Source organism: Phaethon lepturus, unplaced genomic scaffold, assembly GCF_000687285.1.
Source record: "Phaethon lepturus isolate BGI_N335 unplaced genomic scaffold, ASM68728v1 scaffold45661, whole genome shotgun sequence".
Classification (NCBI taxonomy): Eukaryota; Metazoa; Chordata; class Aves; order Phaethontiformes; family Phaethontidae; genus Phaethon; species Phaethon lepturus.
In genome coordinates, this window is record NW_010517846.1 from 246 (window position 1) to 21763 (window position 21518).

A 21518-nucleotide genomic window follows, 5' to 3' on the forward strand; every position below is an offset into this window, starting at 1 on the left:
GCAGTGTGTTTGCGGTGGGTCACAGCGAGCCACCACCTTCCCTGCCAACCTCCTGCTGCAGCCCCAACTGCTGAAAACACCCTGTTTTTCCAGCTAAAAAATAAAATATATAAATAATCACGATTGCCCCCTCTTCTTGCACTGTGCCCCGAGCAAAGCCAGGTCCTTGTTACTGCGCGGCGCCTGCGCATGGGGAGGGAGGAGGATGGCTCTGGGCTTTTGGGAGCCCTGGTTCATTTTCCAGCCCCACATTGGAAAATGCAGCCCAGCTGCACAGCTGCCTGCTGCCCCCGCACACCGCCCCGAGCAGCACTAGCTGGGACAGAGCTCCCGAAGGCTCCTCGGCTCCTGAGCAGGCGCGTGTGCCATCAACAGTGATGATAACCCTGGGTCAGAGCTGTTCTATTGTCCGTACAAAACCCCTTTCCAGATGGATGCAGTTGCTCGTCTCCACTGCAGCATCTCTGCTGCCCTGTATTTCCCCAGGACCTTGGTGCGACCACGTTGTGAGCAATAATTTCCCACCAGACTGTCACCCGCCTTTTTGTGCCCACTCAGGTCTTCCCAAGTTCCTTGTCTCGCATCTCCGTGCCATCCTCCCAGCACACCAAGGCGACTGTCCCGCGAGCCTGGACAGTCCTCTCCGCGCCTTGGCACAGCAACGCCGACATCAGCTGCCTCGTCAGCTTTGGATCCAAAATGCATCGCTGCACGTTCACTTGTGCTAAGCTCCTCCATCTAGTTTCATACCCTCCCTGATGATGATGATGCTTTCTGAGGCATTAGCGGTGGATCCAATGCTAGTGCCATCAGCAGATTTCCTGGCATCAAATTCCTCTTGAAGATCTTTAACCCCAAACGGAGCGCTTTGATCTTTGCACCCACCCCGTGGTGTGGTGGGTCCCTCTGGCACTTGCAATAACCCCACAGCCTGCCCCAAAACAGGCCAAACACCTGCTCGGACCACCCCTACCTCCAGCTTACATTGGGAAATGCCAGGTTGAAAAACCCCAAGTTTGGCCCATGCCACACATTGTGGAAAAGCTAAAAGCAACCAAACCCAGCGTCATTCTTTGGGCAGCACAGCAAGAATGGGTCAGTCCCAGTTTTTGGGTTGAAACCGCTCCACCCACCTTTCTTACCTTGGCGTCTTCGGTGTCGGACTGGGTGCTCGTCTCATCGTACAGGTCAGACTCCTCCGAGGCAATGGGCACTTGCACCGTCAGGTTGGGGTTGTTAATGAAATTCATGTGGTCCAGTTCATCCATAAAAAAATGCTCTTTGCCAGCAACTCCATCCAGGTACTCTGACTTGGGCTCCTGGCCAGTGTCCACATGGTTTAACACAGAGTTGTCCCTCTTACTGGGCTCTTGCTCTTCCTCTGGGGCCACCTTCTTCCCCTTCCACAGCCTGCGGAGCAGCATGAGGACAGAGGACTTTACAAAGTCGATCCCCTTGGTGATCCTGCCAATAGCAATCTGCAGATTGTTCATCTCTCCATCATCATCAGATGCCGCCAGGCTATCGGCGCTGAAGGAGCTCAGCAGCAAAGCTAAGAACAGGTTCAGCACCTGGAGGGGACAAAAGCAAATACCAGCACTGACGTCTGGCACTGACAGTGTCCCCACAGGCTGGAGCAGTGAGGACCAGTCATGTCTGTGGAGAAGACCCTTATGTTGAACGTGTCATGGGGCTCCCTCCTCCCATTGCCCAGCTGTAGGGACTGCAGAGATGCTAACCCCATCTCCTGGAGGACATGGACGTGGTCACGGTCCAGCTCCTCCTTGCTCCTCCCTGGGCTCCGATGCCCTCAGTGACACCCCCAGCTGCTTGGGTCCTGCTGGTCCATTTGCAAGCGATGGCAGTCATGCCTCTCAAACCACCTCCCCTGTGGGTCCACCAGCACGTCCCTCCCTTCGCTCTCTTGGAGCTCTTGGCCTGGCTGGTCCCCACGTGGGACTCTCCAGGCCTGTGCTGCTTCCCCCCAGCACCCACAGGGATGCAGCTCAGCTCTGTCCCTTCTCTTCCCGGGGATAAACCTGCTTATTGTCCTCCCGGCTGCAACTCTTCCTCTCTGCTGGCTCTGGTAGCTCAGATGCCCAGTGAGCTCCTGAAGGTGTCCAACACCCTGGAGCCGTGTAGGAGCCTGAGCCACAGCTGTAACCTCATCGCTTTCTACCAGAGATCGCCCTGCTCCACGGAAAGGGTTGTGTCATCTCAGCACAAGTCAGCTCATGGGATGCAAAGGCAGTGCTTTGTATAGCTCCAAACACAGGTTCTCTCCTGTTTCCCCCAGACCTCTCCTACTTCATCATGCCCAAAACGTGACTGGACCCTACCGCAGCCTTGCCTGGCACGGGTGGACCTGCTGCATGCCAGAAACCCGGAGCGGCTCACGAGAAGAGGAGCGAGACGGGCTCTTCCCAGGGTACGGGAGCATCGGCAGCACCCAGACATGCTCTTGCAGTGCAGAGCGGCCGATGGGCCAAGCCCACAGCTGTTGGTGTTTGTGCCTTTTTGTGCCAGCAACGTATCTGAGAAGGGAATTAGCTGCTATTCAAGGTCACTGCTGTTTTCACATGGCTCATACCATATGACTTAAATCGCATCTTTAAATAAATCCCTGCTATCCCATCAGTTTAATACTTACGTTAAGTACAATTACAGCTAATAGTTGCTGTTGGCTCCGGCTTTTTTGGATAGGACTCCATTACCTTGTCACCCGACCAACTTCCTCCCTTTTCCCTTAATAACCACAAAGGAAATGCTCAAAGTGTCATTAACAGTAAAGGACGACCAACCGTCGCCTTATTCCTCTGCAGGGGAAGTGGGGAGAAACACACACCTCCTGCAGCCGGGATGCTTGGGAGGCTGCGCAGGGCAGGCTCCAGGACTCGGAAATACCTGAGACACGGCCAGGAGAGCCTGGCAGAGAGGATGAAGAGGGCAGAGGTGGCTCTGTAGGTGGTCGTGCAGCGCGTTTCTCTACTGAGCTTTAACGAACCCCGTGCAGCAGCACCGAGCACAGCAGGAACTGCGAAGCTTGTCCTGAAGGCTGGGGTGCAATATCAGGGAGGGCTACACCTCTGGAAGGGCTGCCCCCATGTCTGGTCCAGGAGAGTCTTCTGGAGGGATAGATGGGTTGTCCTACTCCAAAAACTGGCCCCAGAAGAGGAAAGGTTTCCAGACCCTCTTTTGGGGAGGGTCTCCAGGGAGACCCAGCTGCGATTCTCACTCTCTAAGCTCCTGTGCTCGCTGCAGACTGTCCTGGAGATGCTGCCGCTGCTTATGGGTGATTTTCAGCCTGGTTCAGCACAGCAGTTCAAAGGAACGCGTCCCCCCTTGAAAAGTAGCGTTACAAGCTGCTGCTGTCTGCTGGGTGACGGGCAGCCCCGGGGGGCTGACGGCGTCAGATTCGATGACTGACACAGGTCTGCCCAGCACCACCCAGCACAGACCCCAGGACACCCCAGGGCGAGCTCTGCAGCCAGCACAGCTCTCCGTGCTGCTATGGGGGCCAGTTCAAAGCCCCAAATACCTGGCACGAGCCAGGGAAGCCGAGCAGCACCCAAATCCCAATTTTCTGCCCTCGAAGTGGGACGCTCCAAGCTGCCCTACCCCTGACCTGAGCCGTGGGGTGGTCTAGGCTCCCCCCAGGACTGCATTCACCCCCCTTGGAGGGCTGTGCCAACCCGAGGCTGGAGCAGCCCCCCGCCATGGGGAGGGAGGCGCTCCCTCGGCAGATAGTTTTTCAAAGCAAATTCCAAAGGGCTTACACAACCCCGGCAAGTAATAGGAGCGATTCGGCAAGCCGCCGCGCTTCCCTCCCCTGCCTTGCTCCTTAAGAAGGGAGAGCAGGGCCCACGCCGGCTGGAAAACAAGCTTCAAAGCTGCCAGCGCGAGGGTTACCAAGTTTAGAAAGGATTTCATGCTCGCCTGGAACTTGCAGACCTGCAGCGCGGTCAGCGAGCAGCTTGGGTTAGCGGGGAGGGCAATGAGCAGGGAGGGAGGGCGATGGTGACCAGGGGTTCACCGGGACCCGGGGGAAGCCGCTGCGGAGGGGTCGCGCATCTCCAGAATGTCACCTGGGCCGCAGTGGGCACTGGGGATGCTGGGGATCTGCAAAAGCCCTCTGGGGGGTCTGGTCCTAAAAGCACCCGGGAGCAAAGGGCCAGCCCTCGGGTGAGGTGCATACAACACTCTCTCTATCTCTCATTCCAGGAGAGTGGGAAATGGGGGAGGAAAGCCTGAAAAGCCACGTGGAGAAGAAAGGGCAGCTTGAAGATGAGCTCTCTTTTGTCCCAGAGTTGCTCCTGCATCTGCCTAAAACCTGTTGTTAAGTTTTCCATCCCTTGGTTTCCCTTTCTGTTCCTGATCTGGTTTCAGCTGAAGGTCCCTCAGAAACTGCTTCTCACCCTGCTTTACTCAGAGCTGAGCACACGGCACAAGCCCACCGGCTCTGCAGGAGTGAAGTTGAGCCCTTTGCCTGTGCTCCCATACAGCTCCAACAAGACTGTGCCTACAGGCATAGCCATGTAGATGAGCCGAGCTGGACAGCATTGACCAGAGAGCGAGGGACAGAGATGTCCCCACCCCATGACACTTTCTGTCCTTGGCCCACTTTCATCGAGGGTCCACCCCAGCTCCAAGACTCACCACGAGGTTCCCGATGACCATGACCATCATGAAGACGATGAGGCACATTGTCTGACCGGCCACCTCCATGCAGTCCCACATGGTCTCGATCCACTCCCCACAGAGGATGCGGAAGACGATGAGGAAGGAGTGGAAGAAGTCGTGCATGTGCCAACGGGGCAGCGTGCAGTCGAGGGAGATCTTGCACACACACTCCATGTAGCTCTTCCCGAAGAGCTGCATCCCCACCACGGCGAAGATGAAGACGATGATGGCCAGCACCAGCGTGAGGTTCCCCAGGGCACCCACTGAGTTGCCGATGATCTTGATGAGCATGTTGAGGGTGGGCCAGGACTTGGCGAGCTTGAAAACCCTCAGCTATGAGGAGCAAGGAAACAAGGCACTGGTTTGCCTGGGGCTTTCATTGCCACAAGGTGTCAGCAAGGCTGCGAAGCTGGGATTAAACATTCATGTGCCAGTTTTATTAAAGCAGAAGGGATTAAACACCCAACTGCTCTGCAAAGAGCACAGGCTCTCACTTTCCTAAATATTTAGCTCGACCGTCAGTGTCATCTTTAACAGGGGACAAGTTGGTGACCACCACAAAGGAGGCTGAACAAGCCATTCTCCACCCCGGTGGCAATTGCATCTAAAAACCCCTGGCACAGCCTGTTCCCATGGCACGTACCAAGCGGAAGGAGCGGAGCACGGAGAGCCCTTGCACGTTGGCCAGGCCCAGCTCCACCAGGCTCAGGGTGACGATGATGCTGTCAAAGATGTTCCAGCCCTGCTGGAAATACTCGTAGGGGTCCAGAGCAATGAGCTTCAGGACCATCTCCGCCGTGAAGATCCCCGTAAAGACCTGTGGGAAACAGCACCCTGTCACTTTGCTTGTAAGCCAGTGCTGAGCCTTGGTGTGGGTCAGTAGCATCTCTCTTTTTTTTGGTGTATTCCCAAAGCTTTTCATCCCATTAGGATGTCCCAGTTGGGAACAAGCTCCCCAGCTGCTGCCCAGTGTGGCTTGTGAAGCCAGGCTGGGAGTACTGGTGACTGATTGCTTCTGGAGAGACACAAAGGTGCATGTTGGCAGGTGGAAATTAAAAATAAAAGTTTCGTCGGCAAAAGGACCCCCTTTGAACGACACAGAGCTCCCCAGCACTGGGAACTGGGCTGCTACTGGGGTGCCCCTGCCCCTCCCCGAGCCCTGTGAAAGCTGATGCAGCTTTTACACATTGCTCTTTTCCTGGGATTACAACGGTGCTATGCACTATCACATTACTCCGGAGCGGGATCAGCAACGTGACAATTAGCATCCTTGACGCAATTTCGTGGCGCGGCGTGTGCGGGGGGGGCCCGGTGGCAGGTTTTGCCCTGGACGTGGCTCGTGCTGGTCCATGCCTCCACCGTGCAGGAGGAGAGGCTGCAGGAAGGCTTCCGCAGCAGCATCCCAGGGGATGCTCCCTGACGTGCCCCATTCCACAGACGTCCCCGTTCCTGCTGTGCCGGCTGATCCCTGCTCTTCTCATTTACAGCCTGGCCATCCAACCTGGAGCTTTCATCTCCGGCACAGGCAGGTGATGTGGGGGGAGACCGTGGTTCAGGGGGAGCCGCTTCTCTGGCTCCCACCCCTCCCTCCCCTGCCCCAGCGAATGCCCCTGGCCCCACCGGCATTGGGGTCTGCATGCAGCCAGAAACCACCGCTGGCTCGAAGGGAAAGGAGCTGGAGCTCCTGGAAAAAGGCTGGAGCTGTCTTTGCAGCACAACCGCGCTTCGAGCAACAGCCGATTAACCCCCTTGTGTTTCCTGAATGAAAGCAGAGAGAAAGCAGCTGTGTGCTGAGCACCATCCTGCCCACCCGCGCACGTGTCGCTCCACGCGCTGCAGTGCGCAGAGGGGCTCAGGCAGGTGCTGGAGCAGGGCAAGGTGGCAGGAGAGGAGACGGTGAGCTCTCCCATCCCTTAGCTGCGTTTCCCAGAGCTACCAGGGCCTCCTGGACTTGTCCCGCCAGCAGGACCATCCAGCTGAAAGCCATCCACCCTGAGCTCTGAGCAGGAGCAGCCACAGCTGGTTGCTAAATACACCCATGAAACCAGAACAGCACAAATTTGCACTGATTTCACTGGGAAAAAGTTGTTGTTGTTGTTATTATTATTATCTGCTGCTAGTACGGTTGCCTCCTGCTCCATGGAGACCTGTTTGCTCCCAGCATCTGAACTGGCCCCTGCTCTGCCACAGGGCCACCCAGCATCGTGAGGACACCGTGGTGTCAGCCAGGGCTGGCAGCAGCTTGTGCCTGACGCCGGGTTGCAATGTAGAAGATGGCCCAGGACAGCCCTGCAAGGCTCTGGCCGCGTTGGCATCATCGAGATGCACCAGGCGAGACAGAAGCTGCAGCAGAAGGGGAGCAAGGGATGATGGATCCCACCCCCATATCAACTCCCTTCATCTGAGCCATCCTGGAGCCCGACCCATCACAGGGGTGCTGTGATCAGACACCCCGCAGCACTTTCTCAGCAGCTGGGAGGTGTCTCCAGGCATGCATGCATGCTGTTCAGGTGACACAATGGCAGCAGAGGGGATCTGTTCACCAGGGTGGCTGGTGTGGCTGCTAAACGGGGAAGGGTGGGATGCCCGGAGCAGCTTACCAGGTTGCCCACGGTCAGCACGTTCTCAAACTCCTCTGTCATGGGGTAATGCTCCATGGCCATGAAGACTGTGTTAAGCACAATGCAGATGGTGATACCCAGGTCCACGAAGGGGTCCATCACCACCAACTTGACAAACTCCTTCAGCTTCAGCCACAGAGGACAGCAGTTCCAGACCAGGAACGTGTGGGCAAATTTGTACCACCAGGATGGGCACTTCTGGTGGGCTTCCTCCAGCTCTGAGGGCAGGAAGGGAAAATTACATCAGTGTAGGCTTCTCCTGTCCTCCCCTGGGTAGACAAAATGCTAACCCCCTAGAAGAGACCTCTCCTGAGGTCCTGAACCCAGCCCTAGACCATCTGCGAGTTCAATATGGGGGCTAAGAGGAGGAGCCTTCCCATTCCCCCAGCACAATGATGTTTTCCATCCCTTTCCAGCCCTCCAAACCAGAGAGGGACGGGAAGGCAGATCAGTCAGAGAACTGTGGCTCCAATCCTGCTCTCAGCACCCAGGCAGGATGTGAGATGTCCCTGCCACGCTGAGATTGCAGGGACACCCAAGAGAACTGCTCCAGTGTGGCTGGAGGGCTTGGTGCCCATTCCCAGGGAGGGCAGGGCTGAGAAGCCTGTTATTGCTGAGTCTACGGTACTTTGTGCTGAAGTTGGGACAGCAGCTCTTGGGAAGCCACTCACCAGCTCTCGGTTGACTCTGGAGACCCCTGTAATCATTTGCCATCCCGTTCATTTGCATGAGATGTTGTGCTATTGCCTCTGAGCATCATCCTAGCGAGTTGGGATGAAAAGCCTTGCTTGAGCGTCACTGACCGCATACGGAGACCCCAAGTCCGGAGTCAACCCTTGCATGGGGCTGGAGATTTGGGACAGCCGCTATCACTGGTGTGTGCTGAGCACCCCAAGCCCACCAACACACAACCCTTGGGATGAAACAGCCGGCACACACAGCCCTCAGCCAAGCTGGAGAAGGACGTACCTTCCACAGCGTTGGAGATGACACTGATGGCGCTCCCCACTCTCTTCTCGAGGCCTGGCCCATCTTGGTTGCCCACAGTGAGGTGATTGTGGTCCGATTTCTCCGGCTCATCGGTTGGGTTGAACTAGAAGGAGAAGAGGCCACAGGGAATAAACGCAGAGCACTGCAGGCTATTCAGTGCACTTAAAGACACAACATGCAGAAAAAAGGGCATGGTCTGGAGAGACCGTGGAGTGCGACATGGGAACTACAGGTGGGCTGCAGAAAGGCTTGTAGGACCCAACCCTGTTCAAAAAACATGTAGACATGGCACTTTGGGACATGGTTTAGTGGGCATCGTGGTGTTGGGTTGACGGTTGGACTTGATGATCTTAAAGGTCTTTTCTAACCTTAATGATTCTGTGACCCACAACAAGCTGGGCACAATCCTGTCCCTCCAGTGGGGTTTATTGGGGTGGACACCCTCATGGGACGGCAGAGACAGAGCCGAGCACGTACGTCAACCAGCGTAGCGGATCGCTCCAGCACGACCTTGGGGACCACTTGCCCGTTGCAGTCCTTTGCCTTGTCCTGGTCACCGCTCAGGTCCGAGTCGCGCTCCTTCTCGGCCGTGCTGCCGGGCAGGGAACCGCTGCTGGATTGCTGGTCCTGCAACTGCAACAACCCATGTCCTCATCACCCGCGTGCCCGCAGCTTCCCGCAGTTGCTGCAGGGCACCGGGCTAAGGATGGGGGCAAGCTGAGCCCCAGGACCATCCTGGGCAGGACTTTGTGACTCCAAAGTCTGCTGCTGCAGGAGATGGGCAGCAAACTCAGATCCTCATGAGCAACAAGGAGGGATAACAATTTGCAGTAGCTAAACAGAGGTTGCAAGCCTTTCCTTTTCACTTGCACACCCCACCGTATTAGACTCTCTGCAGAGCAGTATTAGATCTATTCAAATTTGGTCAGGGTGAATAATTCATAAGGACAAAGCTATGCAAACCTTCTAATTTCTGTCTTGCAGGAAACTTTAATCTCTGAAACATGCTTTCATCCCAAATGGGAAAGAAGCAAAACCTTCAAGGCTCTTGCTGAAACACAATGTCCAAGATTTTTGGACTTGCACTGAGTTTGTGAATGTTTGGGTCAAAATTTATTTTTTTTCCCCAAATGTTGTTTTATTAGGCTTTCCTTTGCACATGCAGTCATTTCTTTTTTTTTTCTTTTTTTTTTTTTTTTTCCTTTCCAACAGTGGTATTAATATTTGAAGTTTACTACACGCTCTGGCAGCACTGAGGATGCCACAGCGGACTGGGAACCTCTCTGTTCCCACTGCACATCGCTGAGATGGAACACGGTTTCCACGCTCGGTTGCTGGATATTCGAAGGATCTGAGCGCCCATTTCTTGTAGGCGCTTTGCCCTCGCTCTCAGCCTTCCTCCCTCTGCCTTCCTTTCTCTAGGTGGCAACAAAGGAGCATCGTCCCTCAATAAAGCCTTTGGGCAACTCACTGGTTAATATGCTTGGGGAAGCGGCCACAGCACCAGCTTTATGCCCTGGAGTCCCATCCCTCGGGCAGGGCTTGCCCAGACCCATCCTGCAAACAGCAGCAGCCACATAAGAGCGAGCTGCTTCCTCGGAGGATGTTGTGGCTCCGCACAGATAAGCGATGAGAGATAGAGGCTCTAGAGAGAGCAGACCACTGTTTTGCGTCTCTCTCTACGTGTGAGGAAGCTGGTCTTTTGCCCAGGCTAACAGTTAGATTTGCAAGGATGTCTCCTGCAGATGTTGCTGACATTGGCCAAAATGATGATTAGACAGAGAAAATGGCTGGGCTGCAGTATCAGACATCAGAGAAGCTTTTCCCCACATTTTTATAGCCATGTTGTGCTGAAAAGAGGCTCCCAAGGACCGGGAGGGGGCTAAGGTAAGACCTCAGGACCACAATGGAGCAAATGGGTGGAAATCAGGCAGCTTAGAGACTCCAGCTCGGAGAAATCTCGGTGCAAACGCTCTGCGGCATCAGGCATGCCTATCTGCTCCTGTGCCGGAGTACAGCAGGGAGAACAGCCCCCGAGAGCTGTGCCTCGGCTCCTGCAAGGGCACCAGGGCCTCGCGGGGCGGGACGCGGGGTCTCTTGAGCCCTCTCTTCTGTTTCCAGCCTTGTCCAAAAGCAAATGGTTTGCTAATGCATTTAGCTTTGCTGCAACTGCCCTCTTTTCCTTGAGTGCTTCTTTTGCACCCTGATCATGACCTGCCCGTGCAGGCTCTCTGCCAGCTTTCCTGCTCTTGATGTGCTGCAGGAGGATATATTGTTAGCTCTGATGCCTTTTATGCCTTGTTCCTCACCTCCTCCTTTCCAGCAATGCCGCACCTCGGTGCTGCACCTCTCTGCTGCCTCCCAGTGCTCCCTGTGCTGGTTTCTGGATGTGGAAATGAAACCTTTTCAGCCTCTTTTTTCCCCCCACCCAGGATGGCATCTCAAGTTTTTGAGTCAGCTGTGACACCCAAAATAGTTACTCAATTATTACCTTTGCTTACTATAGACCAAATGGGGCTTATTCTTGGGTTTTACATAGAGGCACCACCACACTTGTCACTGCCTCCCCTTTTCTCCCCCTATTCCTAAGGTCCCTCATTTTGGCCACCACACTCTCCACCAACCATCTTCTCTTGCTCCTCTTGATGCTTCTTCAGCTGCTCCATGAGCTGCTGAAATTCCTCCTCCTTCTGCTGCTCCTCCAGCATCGTGGCATCGTTTTGTTCTGCATAGGCCATGGCCACCACTGCAAGGATGAGGTTGATGAGGTAGAAGGAACCAAGAAATATAACCACCACGAAGAAGATCATGTATGTTTTCCCTGCTGCACGCAGCGTCTGTGGAAAGAGGTGGCACAGGTTGTCACACCACCTTGGCACGATAGCAGTTTAGTGATGCTTCCAACAAAAGGTCTTGCACCAGGGCACCCTCCCAGCTGTGGCAGGAGTACAACAGACTAGGTATAAGGAAAGAGGTTTTTACAGTGAGGGTGGTGAAACCCTGGCCCAGGTTGCCCAGAGAGGTGGTAGATGCCCCATCCCTGGAAACATCCCAGGTCAGGTTGGACGGGGCTCTGAGCAACCTGCTGTGGTTGAAGATGTCCCTGCTCACTGCAGGGGGGTTGGACTAGATGGCCTTGAAAGGTCCCTTCCAACCCAAACTATTCTATCACTTTGCTCCCATCTCCCCCAAGGGCTGGTCATTGCCCAGTTGATCTTCCTGCAGTCCATGGCACTGGGTTAGGACTCACGTGAAGCAGCCAGAAGTCTTGGCAAACCCACCCACGCTGCTCGGTGCTAGCTGGTAGTCCAAGGGCTGCAAACGGGCATGGAGATGGGACCGATATTTCATTAGAGATTCGCTTTGCTGTGACAAAGGCTGATGTCTCTCAGTCCCTAACTTGTCAGGTCTCACCCTTGGGCCAAGAGCAGTCCTTTTCTAGTGCCAAATCTGGGCATGATCCTTTCCAGAGGACATGTGTAGCCTTCAGACATAGGCTTGCTTTTATCTAAACCATCCCTGGACCCAGGGTCAGCTGGGATTTGATGTCTGTGACTTTGCCCTAAAGGATGACTCAATCCAGGGGACAAGTGATCTAGTTTCCCACCCTTACCCTCTCTCAGGCTCAAGCCAGAGAGGTACTAGATACTCCTATAAATCCCTGATTTTCAGGCTACAGCTGACAACACATCTGGGCTTTGCCCTGCTCAAGTTGGGGAGCTAGATGGGACCATGCCCCATCCTTGCTGATCCCAGTTAGATCCATAGACAAGGTCCCATGACTTTCCACTCAACTGACCTTTTCTGTGTCCTAGGCCAGGGGCAGCATCAAAACAAGAGGAGTATTTGCACAAGGATAGACATTTGCACCAAAGCCCCGTGCCCAGCCATGGGGTCCTAGGGGTACCTACCAGCTGGAAGAGGTTCTCCCAGAAGTCCTGCGTCATGAGGCGGAAGAGGGCCAGGAAAGCCCAGCTGAAGGTGTCGTAGCTGGTGTAGCCGTAGTTTGGGTTCCTCCCTGCCTTCATGCACTGGTACCCTTCAGGGCACTTCCTACCAAAGAAGCCGCGGGGGCAGCCGGTGTGAGTCCCCAGCGCTGCCCCTCCTGCACCGCAGCAAAATGCTCCATCCCTGGAGGCACTGAGATGCTTCAGCAGAACCGGCCCCCCAGGCTGACACAGTCGGATGCCCAGACCAATACCCTCCACGCCCAAGCTGATACAGTCGGAACTCCCAGCCCCAGTCCTGTCCCATCCCAAGCACCAGTGGTCCCACAGGCTGTGCTGGCTGCCTTGTCCCCTCCCACGGAGCCAGAGAGGACCCCGGCTGCCAGCGTGAGCGGCACTCACCCAGCATCGCTGCTGTTCCCGCAGAGCAGGGCATCGAGCGCTCCCTCCAGAAAGTAGAAATTGGCTTCACAGTTGGGGAAAGAGCAAGACACACACAAAAATAAACACAAACATTGATTTTCAAACTCTTGGCAGCTCTTTGCTGTCGGGGAAATTCCCTGAATCCCAGCATTGGGCACTGGGTTATCTCCGCTCTGCTGACTTTGTTATTTGCATTGAACTACTTGGCACCAGCTCAGAGACCTTGTGGCATTCTTTCACCGACCCAACTAGATGGCTCCCAAGCCCATGAAGAGCTTTGGAAACAGTCAGGTTGGCCAGGATCAGACCTCCTGGGAAGGTGGGTTAACATGTGGTTGAAGGACCAGGGCTGGTCTGTTTTGCTGGGAAAATGTATAAAGTAGCAGGGCGAAACACCGAGCATGGGGGACTGCAGGGGTCCCAAAAACGCCCGAGGAAGTGGTCTGCTACTGCTCCATGGCCATCACCTTCCCCCTGCTGCTCCCATCCCAACCAGCCCCTAGCTGGGGGGGAAACCCGCCCTGCTCACCAGACCAAGGGTCCTTAAAGTTCCTTACAGCTCGAGCACAGACCCAGAGCCACAGGAGCTGCCAAGAAGTGTCACCACAGGTCACCTGCCCCCCGGGACCCATAGATGGGCACCTGAAGACACCCACCGCAGGACATGGCAGGGGGCAGCCGGACCCCATCCCAGGCATCACCTAGCACAGCCCTTCCGGGAGCCACACAGGGATTTCTGGAGCTTCCTCAAAGCATCCCTGGCTTCTTGCCACCAGGCTTTTATTTAACCTATGTGGGCTCATCCAGGAGATATCCTGCTTGCAAAACTCCAGGCGATACGTTTTTGGCCTGGCACCAGGAGCTCTTAACCTCAACGCATGGCCGCAGGGTGCTGTTGCTATTTGCACTGCACTCATTAGATCCTCTGTATTGAATGTGCACCCCTACCAAGAAGTCTTCCTGTAATTAATGCCAGAGCCACTCGTACAGTTGGGCAAAGCAGCTCAGCCGAGACGTAACCCGACCTTCTGCTGAGCTCTGCCGAGTGCCCTAAACGAGACCCGAAACATCCCCGTGGAGCAGCCCTGTGTTGGCTGCTCCACTGTGCAGCTCTGCCAGGCAGATTTTCTGAGATTTTTACATTTTCATGGAGTTTAAAAACCCCCAAACCCCATGACTGAAAAAAACCCCAAAGAACAAAAAAAACCTCCACCGCGCATTTTTGGGCCAAACTAGTCTCCAAGACAAGTAGTAGTATACAAGTCTCCAAGACAAGCAGTAGTATGCAAGTATTACAAGTAGTAATATAGCAAACGTGGAGACCTATCTGAGGACCTGTGCTCGATCCCACCTCTCCCTCCCTCCCCTCCTGTTGGCTGTTGCGGTGTTGCATCCTTGCATGCAATGCTCACTGGACGCAGCAGTACTTGGGGAAGGACCCAGCTCTGATGCAGTGGTGAAAGTGGGTGAGAAATGTCATTCCTGCATCTGTCCCTTTGGTTTTCCACCCAAAGTCCCATCCGCTCCCGGAGGGTTTGGTCTCCCTGTTGTGACCAGCCAGAAGGAGCAGCCATTCACCAGTGCCCACCCTGATGGGGAGATTGTGCCCTCACTAGCAAGCAGGAGAGATGGAGACGCCAGACTGCATTTTCCCTGGCAAGAAGGATTTGATCCCATCTCTCCATCCTGTGAGTATGCACAGCCCCTGTTTCACCCACCAGCCTCATCTCTCCCTGTAAAGGACCTTGGCAGGAAGGTCCAAGAGAGCAAACCTTAGTCTGATATGGAGGAAGAGCAAGGAAACTAAAGAGCAAACCAAGGTGATGGGTCAATGAAGAAGGGGACGCATGAGCGTTTACCTTCATCGTTGATGTAGGCCTCGAAATCAAAGGTGCTGTTGCTGGTGAAGTTGCTGGTGAAGTTGCTGGCGAGGTCATCAGTGAAGTTGCCATAGAGTGTTGTGTTGACCAATGTGTCGTTGTCCAGCCCCAAGTCCCCCAGCGTGTCGTTGAGGGGAGGCCACCGCACGCACTTCTGCCGGAGGTTCCCCATGAAGAGCTGGAGACCAATGAGTGCGAACACGCTCAGGCAGAAGACAGTGAGGATCATGACGTCTGAGAGCTTCTTCACTGACTGGATCAGAGCCCCAACAATCGTCTTCAGCCCTAGGGGGGAGGCGTCACTACTGAGCTAATTGCTTGTTTGCTAATTGTGGAAAATGTGCTATGGTGTTCCCAAAAGGTGCTGGGTCTGCTGGGGACGTGTTATCACCAAGTTCCCCCCATGTGCTCAGACCCCCAGCTCTTAGCTCCATGTTGCATCCCAGCTGCCCCTCTGTACCCACACATTGCTGGGCAGTGTAAACCTTTTCCCAAAAATGGTCACCCTCGGACGAACGCCAGCCAAGCCTCCCCATGCCAACCTTAACCTGGGCATCATGAGCCAAAGCCCACCCCAGTTCCTTTTGGCTTTACGTTTTTCCCAAATGCCACAATCTGGCCTTTTTTGGCTGAAACCACCAGGACAGACCACTTTGCTGTGGCACATGGAAAAAGCTGTTAGCCAGCCCAGCTGGAAGGTGCTGAGGGCTGCTCTCAGCTCCAGAAAACCTCCATGGTCCAACACCCCCATGTGCTGCAGTCCCTTGGGTGGTCAGGAGCCCAGCCGGACCCTTCAGCCTGATCTCTTCAAGCTGGAGAAACCCCAACGCGTCTGAGCGAAGGTGACGAAGCAGCGTTTGCATTAAGCATCAGGATGAACTTGTCTGTCTCCCCCAGCATCGCTGTTTCCTCTGCAGAGGTGGCTCGCCTACAGATCCTTAATGGGCTTTTGATGTGGAGAATGCCACTCCCGTCACCCGAGGTCTACATGGATGATGGGTGACGCTGGGACATCCTGACATTGATCTTAAAAGCAGCTCGGAGCTTTCTCATGTGCCGGCAATTCTCTGAAGACACATGATTTTTATCCCTGTCATCATGCCAGGTTCCTGCCCCCTCCCCAAACTATTTAGGTAAAACCCTGTTCTCCAAGGGCTGGTCTATGTTGGGAAACTGCTGAGGACAGCCATTCTAAACCAGCTTATTTTTGCAACTGCTATTTCTGCAGAGCCTCTTGGGGGGATGTCTTTCCAGAAAGAAGCAGCAGCTTATGTTTTGCTAAATGCAATATTTAGCCTTTTTGATGGAGGCAAAAAAAACCATTCAACTGTGTTTTCAAACGCTAAAGACCTGGAAAATGCACGGGCACAAGAATTTATTCATTACAAGAAATTATAATTTTCAGTTCAGTCTGACACTTCTTCAAGGAGTCTGACCTATCATTTCTGTGGTACCAAAGCAGAATATTGAAATGGTATCAAATTTGGGAAAAAGCCATCAGAGGTATTTGATAACATGCTTCTAACAGCACGGCTGGATGTTTGGGGTGATGCTAAACACTCTCCACGTGCTTTGTGCACTAATACCCATTAAATATCTCAGCTCAAGCGCCAGAGCAGTCAGCAGTGAGAACAAAACTGAATTTATGGCTCCAAGACCAAGCAAAGTGTATCAGGTAATTTGGCCCATAAACATGACGTGGGCACAAGCCCACTTGAGGCATCTCCAAGGATCCTTAAAAACACCATGTCGGGCTCGTCAGGGGCTTTCCTTGGCCAACCAGCCAAGTGAGCCCAGCTAATTTAAAGATGTAAAAATCAGCGGGACCTGACTGAAAAGCTGAATTATTACACAGAAAATTATTTATAAGTATCAAACACCTTATTTCCCCTCTTGTCTCTTAGAGTTGCTAAAAGAACTAAAAAGAATTGCTTTGAACTGTAGGAAAACCTGAGCTCAGGGAAGGAGAAAATGGGGAGAGGAGACCCCTTCTTTAAGTCCCACCTGGTATCACCGTGATGGTTTTCAAGGCACGGAGGACACGGAAGGTCCTGAGAGCAGAGATGTTCCCCAGGTCCACGAACTCAGTGATGTAGCTGCAGGACAGGAGAGGAGAGGGCTTCAAGGGCTTGGCCGGGCACCCACCCCACTGCTTCTCAGCCCTCCTCCCTAGGGTTGTCCCCTCGGGGTTGTGGTGGCCAGACCTCCTGTCCTCCTCCCATCCCACCAAACTCACGCCATGGAGATGACCATGAAGTCCAGCCAATTCCACGGGTCGCGCAGGAATGTGAAGTTGTCAATGCAGAAGCCCCTTGACAGTATCTTGATGAGGGACTCAAAGGTGTATATCCCAGTGAAGGTGTATCTGAAATGGCAATGGTGACTTGGGATGCTCACCCAGGTCCCAGGACCAGCTCAGGATGAAGTCTGGGCACCAAGGGGTTTTGTCCCCCCCGACAGTGGGACCATCTGGCGAGCTGAGTTTGGGGGCTTATGGCCATGAGCTGCTGGGTTCTCGGGGTGCTTTGACACTGGGGGAGGTTTTCACCTCACCTTGTAAGGCAAGTTGGGACATCTTGAAGTACCACTCCCTTTGGTGACTATTCTGCAACACCTCTGATCCCTGCTGATGTCGCAACGCACCACACGCTCTGTAAAACCCTGCTGAGACTGACTGTGCAGAACTGCAGCAGAAAATGCTGTATTTTCCCCTTCCCACCTGGAGCTGCTTGTCCTTGGACTGGTGGATCTGCTCAGCCTCTCCAGGCCATCACTGCTGACCCAACCCAACTTGCTCTGCAGTGGTCTCTTGTCACAGGGACCCCACCAGATTTTTGGAAAACACTCCCTCTCTTTGCAATGCCTAATGCAGAGTGTGAACGTCCCTTCTGAGATTGAGAGGACCACCAGCATCTCCCAATGACACCTCTTCTTCTCCGAAAGGTGCCTGGATCCCAATACCCCTCTCTCAGCCTTGATCCTGTCCCTCCAAGGATGATGATCCCCCGTGACTGAGAAGGTCACGGGAGGCACGGACTTACTCCACGTTCTTGGACCACGCCGGGGGGTTGCTCAGTGTCATAAACACACAGTTGGTTAAAATCGTGATCATGATGAACATGCTGAATAATTTAAAACCTGGTCAAGGAGAAATGCTGTGGCTGTTGCCTAGATTTCCCCCTTTGCACAGGTACGAAGCCGAGCACCCCTACTCTTCTTGTCCTGGCTCCCACCTAGTTCCCATGCCCTGACCTCCTCCTCCCGCAGCTCTCTCCTGGCTCAGTCCCATGCTCGTGCTTCCCCCTTAGTCCCCCTGCTCTGCCTCCCCTCTGTCCCCCCGTGCTCCTTCCTCTCCATCACCCTAGGATACACCTTCCCCCACTTGTCTGCTCCCTCTGCCACAGTCACCCTCCTACCTCCTGGCCACCACCCCCCTGCTGCTGCCAGAGCTCTGCTGGGATCCCTTCCCACCCGTCCTAGTCCCCCTCTTGCTTTTGGGGGTCCTTTCCTCTCTCTCTGTCTCTGGTTGTCTCACACCAAAAGCCCCAGCACTTCCCAAGTTGCCTCCTTCCCGGTACCCCAATGTCACGGTTCCTCTGCCTTCTGTCTCTCAAAGCATCCTTTGAGCTCCCCAATTTACCCACTTCCTAGATGGGACAGGATCGTCTGACCTGTAAACATTTTCCTTCCGTTCCAAGTCTCTCCAGACCTCAGAGACCTTGAGCTTCTTCCTAGGAAGCTCTACCACTTAGGTTTCCTCCCTGCTCCAACAAAACTGATGCTAAGACTGAGCTCTTGATGCCACCAAGGCATCCAAAGCCTTTGAGCACCCACTGCTTGGGAAGGGACAAAAGCACTGTCATGGCTGGGCAGTGGGTCCTGGCCGTGGTGGGGGCCAGCCCAGGAGATTTGCTCACCACACCATCATGAAACACTTCTCTCAGCCCTCTCCCAGGGCTATGTGCACTCTGAGCATCAGACCTGGCAATGGAGCAGCATCACAGAGGGCAAGGATATGAGTGGATAAGCACTTTGATGGCTCCTCTGCGGATGGGGTGGAAGGGTCCCAACAAGTAGAGGGCAGGGGTTGCTGAAAAACGGAAAATGGACTTCCCTTTGTTGAGGACTATGAACGTCTGTGGAGAAAAGAGAAGGGAGATGTGTTAGCCCTTCGACACACCCCCAAAACACCCACGGATCGAGTGCTGCTGTTAGAGGTGAGACCTCTGTGTGTGCTTTGGATCTTCAAAGACTGGGGACTTTGCCAAGCAACAGATGCTCTGCTTTGGAGGAGAAGCAACCCCAGCAATCTGGGGCTGTGGCTGACCAAGACAGACAAAGATGAGGCCCTGGGGCACGGAGGAAAGAAGGAGGGGTCTATGCTTTGGTCTTTTCCTTGAGACTTGCATCTAATGCCAAGTTCTACGCACAGGCTAAGCTCTGCTCCTCACCTTCTTATCCTTGTAGAAAGGGTCCAAGTCCTCCAGGGGCGTTCCAATGAGCTCCAGTGGTGGGTCACCATAGATGAGGGGCAGGTTCTTGCCAGCTTCCAGGTCACTGCTGGGCTTGAGCTCCTCTTCCTCAGGCAGCTCCACTTGCTGACGCTTTACCTTGAGAGCCTCTGCCTCGGCGATGCGCTGCTCGATGGCAGCCAGCGAGGCGGGGGTGAAGGGGCGGAGGTTCTCGGGGCCCGGGATGTGCGGCAGGCCGGCCATCCTCTCATTCTGCTCCCGGGACGCCTGCGCCCAGCCTGCTGGGGAGAGGGGTGCTGAGAAGGCAGTGCCAGCTGGTGCCGTTCGGGGCATTTTTGCTCAGCCCTCCATGGCAGGATCTCGGTCGGTTTTGGCAAATGGCTTTATTGCAGAAATATTGAACTTGCAAGAAAGGTTATCATGCACGAATCGCTAGCAGATGGAGCGCCCCGTGTGCCCCTTCTCCTCCCAGACCCCCACTCAACCTCCAAGCAAAAATCGCCATCGCGTTGGGCTTCCCCCAGGGCATCGCATGAGCTGGGCGGCCGGTGACCCTGGCACCAGCTGGCTGTTGTTAGATATGCCATTTCACAACCTCGGCAGGGTTGTTCAACAAAACAACACAAAACAAAACAACACAACACAACACAACACAAAACAAAAAACACCTCCAGCATCAGCGGCACCGCTCCAGCCGTCTCCCCTTTGCAATATGCTGCAAGGCATCGGCAGATTTCCTCCCGCACCTTGCGCGAGCAGCGCGCGGTGCTCAAAGCAAGAGGTTCCTCAGCCGGAGGAGCTCGGTCCTGCAGGGTCAGCGGCCGTTTCGCAGCACCCGTCCACGGAAACGCGAGGCACCTGCAGTGCTGGATGGCTCTGCTCCCGAGAGGAAGGGGTCAAAGTCCTATCTTGAGCCAAAAAGCAAGGCAATAATGGCACTTTCTAATGTTGCAGTGATCGGGATGACTCCCCAGACAGGAATAGGATGGGCCATCTGGGAGAGATAAGGGCGGCTCCACTGAGCAGCAGCGCAACAAAAAGGGTTGGAGGGAGCGAAGTGGGGAAGAGACGGGTGGTCGCACCCATAGGAACAGGCTGGCATGTCCCGAGCGAGACCAAAACACCTGCCAAAGGCTTCCTAGGCACCAGAAAAGTTCTTGCTTTAAGCCACCTTGCCTCGGTATCTATTTGGCACATAAACACCAGTTTGTGTGAGAGATGAGCCCGAAATACAATACACGATAACACTCGATCCCGCTTTGCAGGGATACCGGGATAGGTGCACCTCTGTACCTCACCCTCCCCAAAATGAGTGTCCCACCGGCAATCGGTGGCCTGAGGGTTGACTATTCCGTGTACCAATGCTTTCTGCAATGCTGCTGAGAACCTGCCCCCAAAAAAGCTTTAGGATCAATGCTCCTCACAGTCCCAACCCCAGACCTGCCATGCTTAAAGCTGAGAGCTGGAAACCTTTGTAATTAAGAAGAACTGGACATCGATAGCCCTGACGGGAAGAGAGGCTCTGGGTGCATAACGGTATCGACATGTTCCTATGGTGATTATAAACCCAAGTGATAAAAGCGATGGCGAAGGGCGGTATTGATTTTAGGCAGCACAGGATAACCGCGTTTTAGAAAGCACCGCACTCCCTCGCTATCGCTGCCGAACTGGATCGCGGCGTGCAAAGCGGGTTTCCTTCCGCCGAGGGCAGGCAACCCCCAGAGCAGCACAGCGTTATGAGGGTGTTACTGCTCACCCCCCACCACATCCAGCCCCAGGGGTTCCGCAGGGACCGGTCCCTGGCTCAGCAGCTCTTGGGCAAAGGCCACCTTCACCACAGTGTTTAAGCAGCCCCTTCGTGGCTCCAGCACCAGGGCTTCGATGCACGTTCGAAGTGAGGGGATGGGAGCAACTTTCTGACTTTTGGAACAGGGCAACCTTTAAAAGAAAAAAAAATCACGTAGCAAGAGCACCAAGCTTTGTATTTAAACCCGTTTTAGAGGAGGGAGAGTTTTGTCCTTGCTGAATGGGGTTATCTAATAAGATAAACCGAGTCACATCACTGCAGCGGGGAGTCCGGCACTGCCCACAGCCCAGCTTCAGGGGCCCGAGCCGCTGCGAAACGGGAACCTGGAGCCGTGATCCCAGAGGGACACGGCCCCATCTCACCGGACCCCAACGGTGGGACCTCAAAGCAAGCAAAGAGGGGACTTTCGCCACCACACAGCTCCGCGAGGGGACGGTGCCCCCGGCAGCGGGTCAGCGCGGCACCGGTGCTTCTTCTCATCCCAAGTTATTCTGGGTTTACACCCGTTTCACACTCTACTTGAGAAGCTCTGGAAACCTGCCCTTGGCCTTCCCTTGGTACCAGCGGCCTCGAAGCTCAAGCCAAAAGCACGGGGCCGTGTCTGGCTCTATCGCCGAGTCCCACGGGGGATGCGCTGGTGCGTGCTCAGGCAGGACCCACAGCCCCCCTTTGGGGACCGTGTCCTGGGGGCTCCGAGG

The 21518-nt window shown here is 54.7% G+C and overlaps 1 protein-coding gene across 1 annotated transcript; it reads right to left on the reverse strand.

The window, feature by feature from the left end:
• Window positions 1-1142: 1142 nt before the first annotated feature.
• On the reverse strand, window positions 1143-19256 carry LOC104628063 (sodium channel protein type 4 subunit alpha-like; the record flags this gene model as incomplete). Its single annotated transcript, XM_010296517.1, has 15 exons — window positions 18993-19256; window positions 18559-18677; window positions 17583-17672; window positions 16778-16906; window positions 16546-16637; window positions 14521-14826; window positions 12641-12704; window positions 12203-12344; window positions 10916-11128; window positions 8769-8924; window positions 8271-8394; window positions 7281-7519; window positions 5324-5497; window positions 4657-5013; window positions 1143-1571 (listed from the first exon to the last, which is right to left on the reverse strand). Coding segments are annotated over exons 1-15 (2898 nt in total), but the record flags the coding sequence as incomplete, so codon positions are not given.
• Between the last annotated feature and the right edge of the window lie 2262 nt (window positions 19257-21518).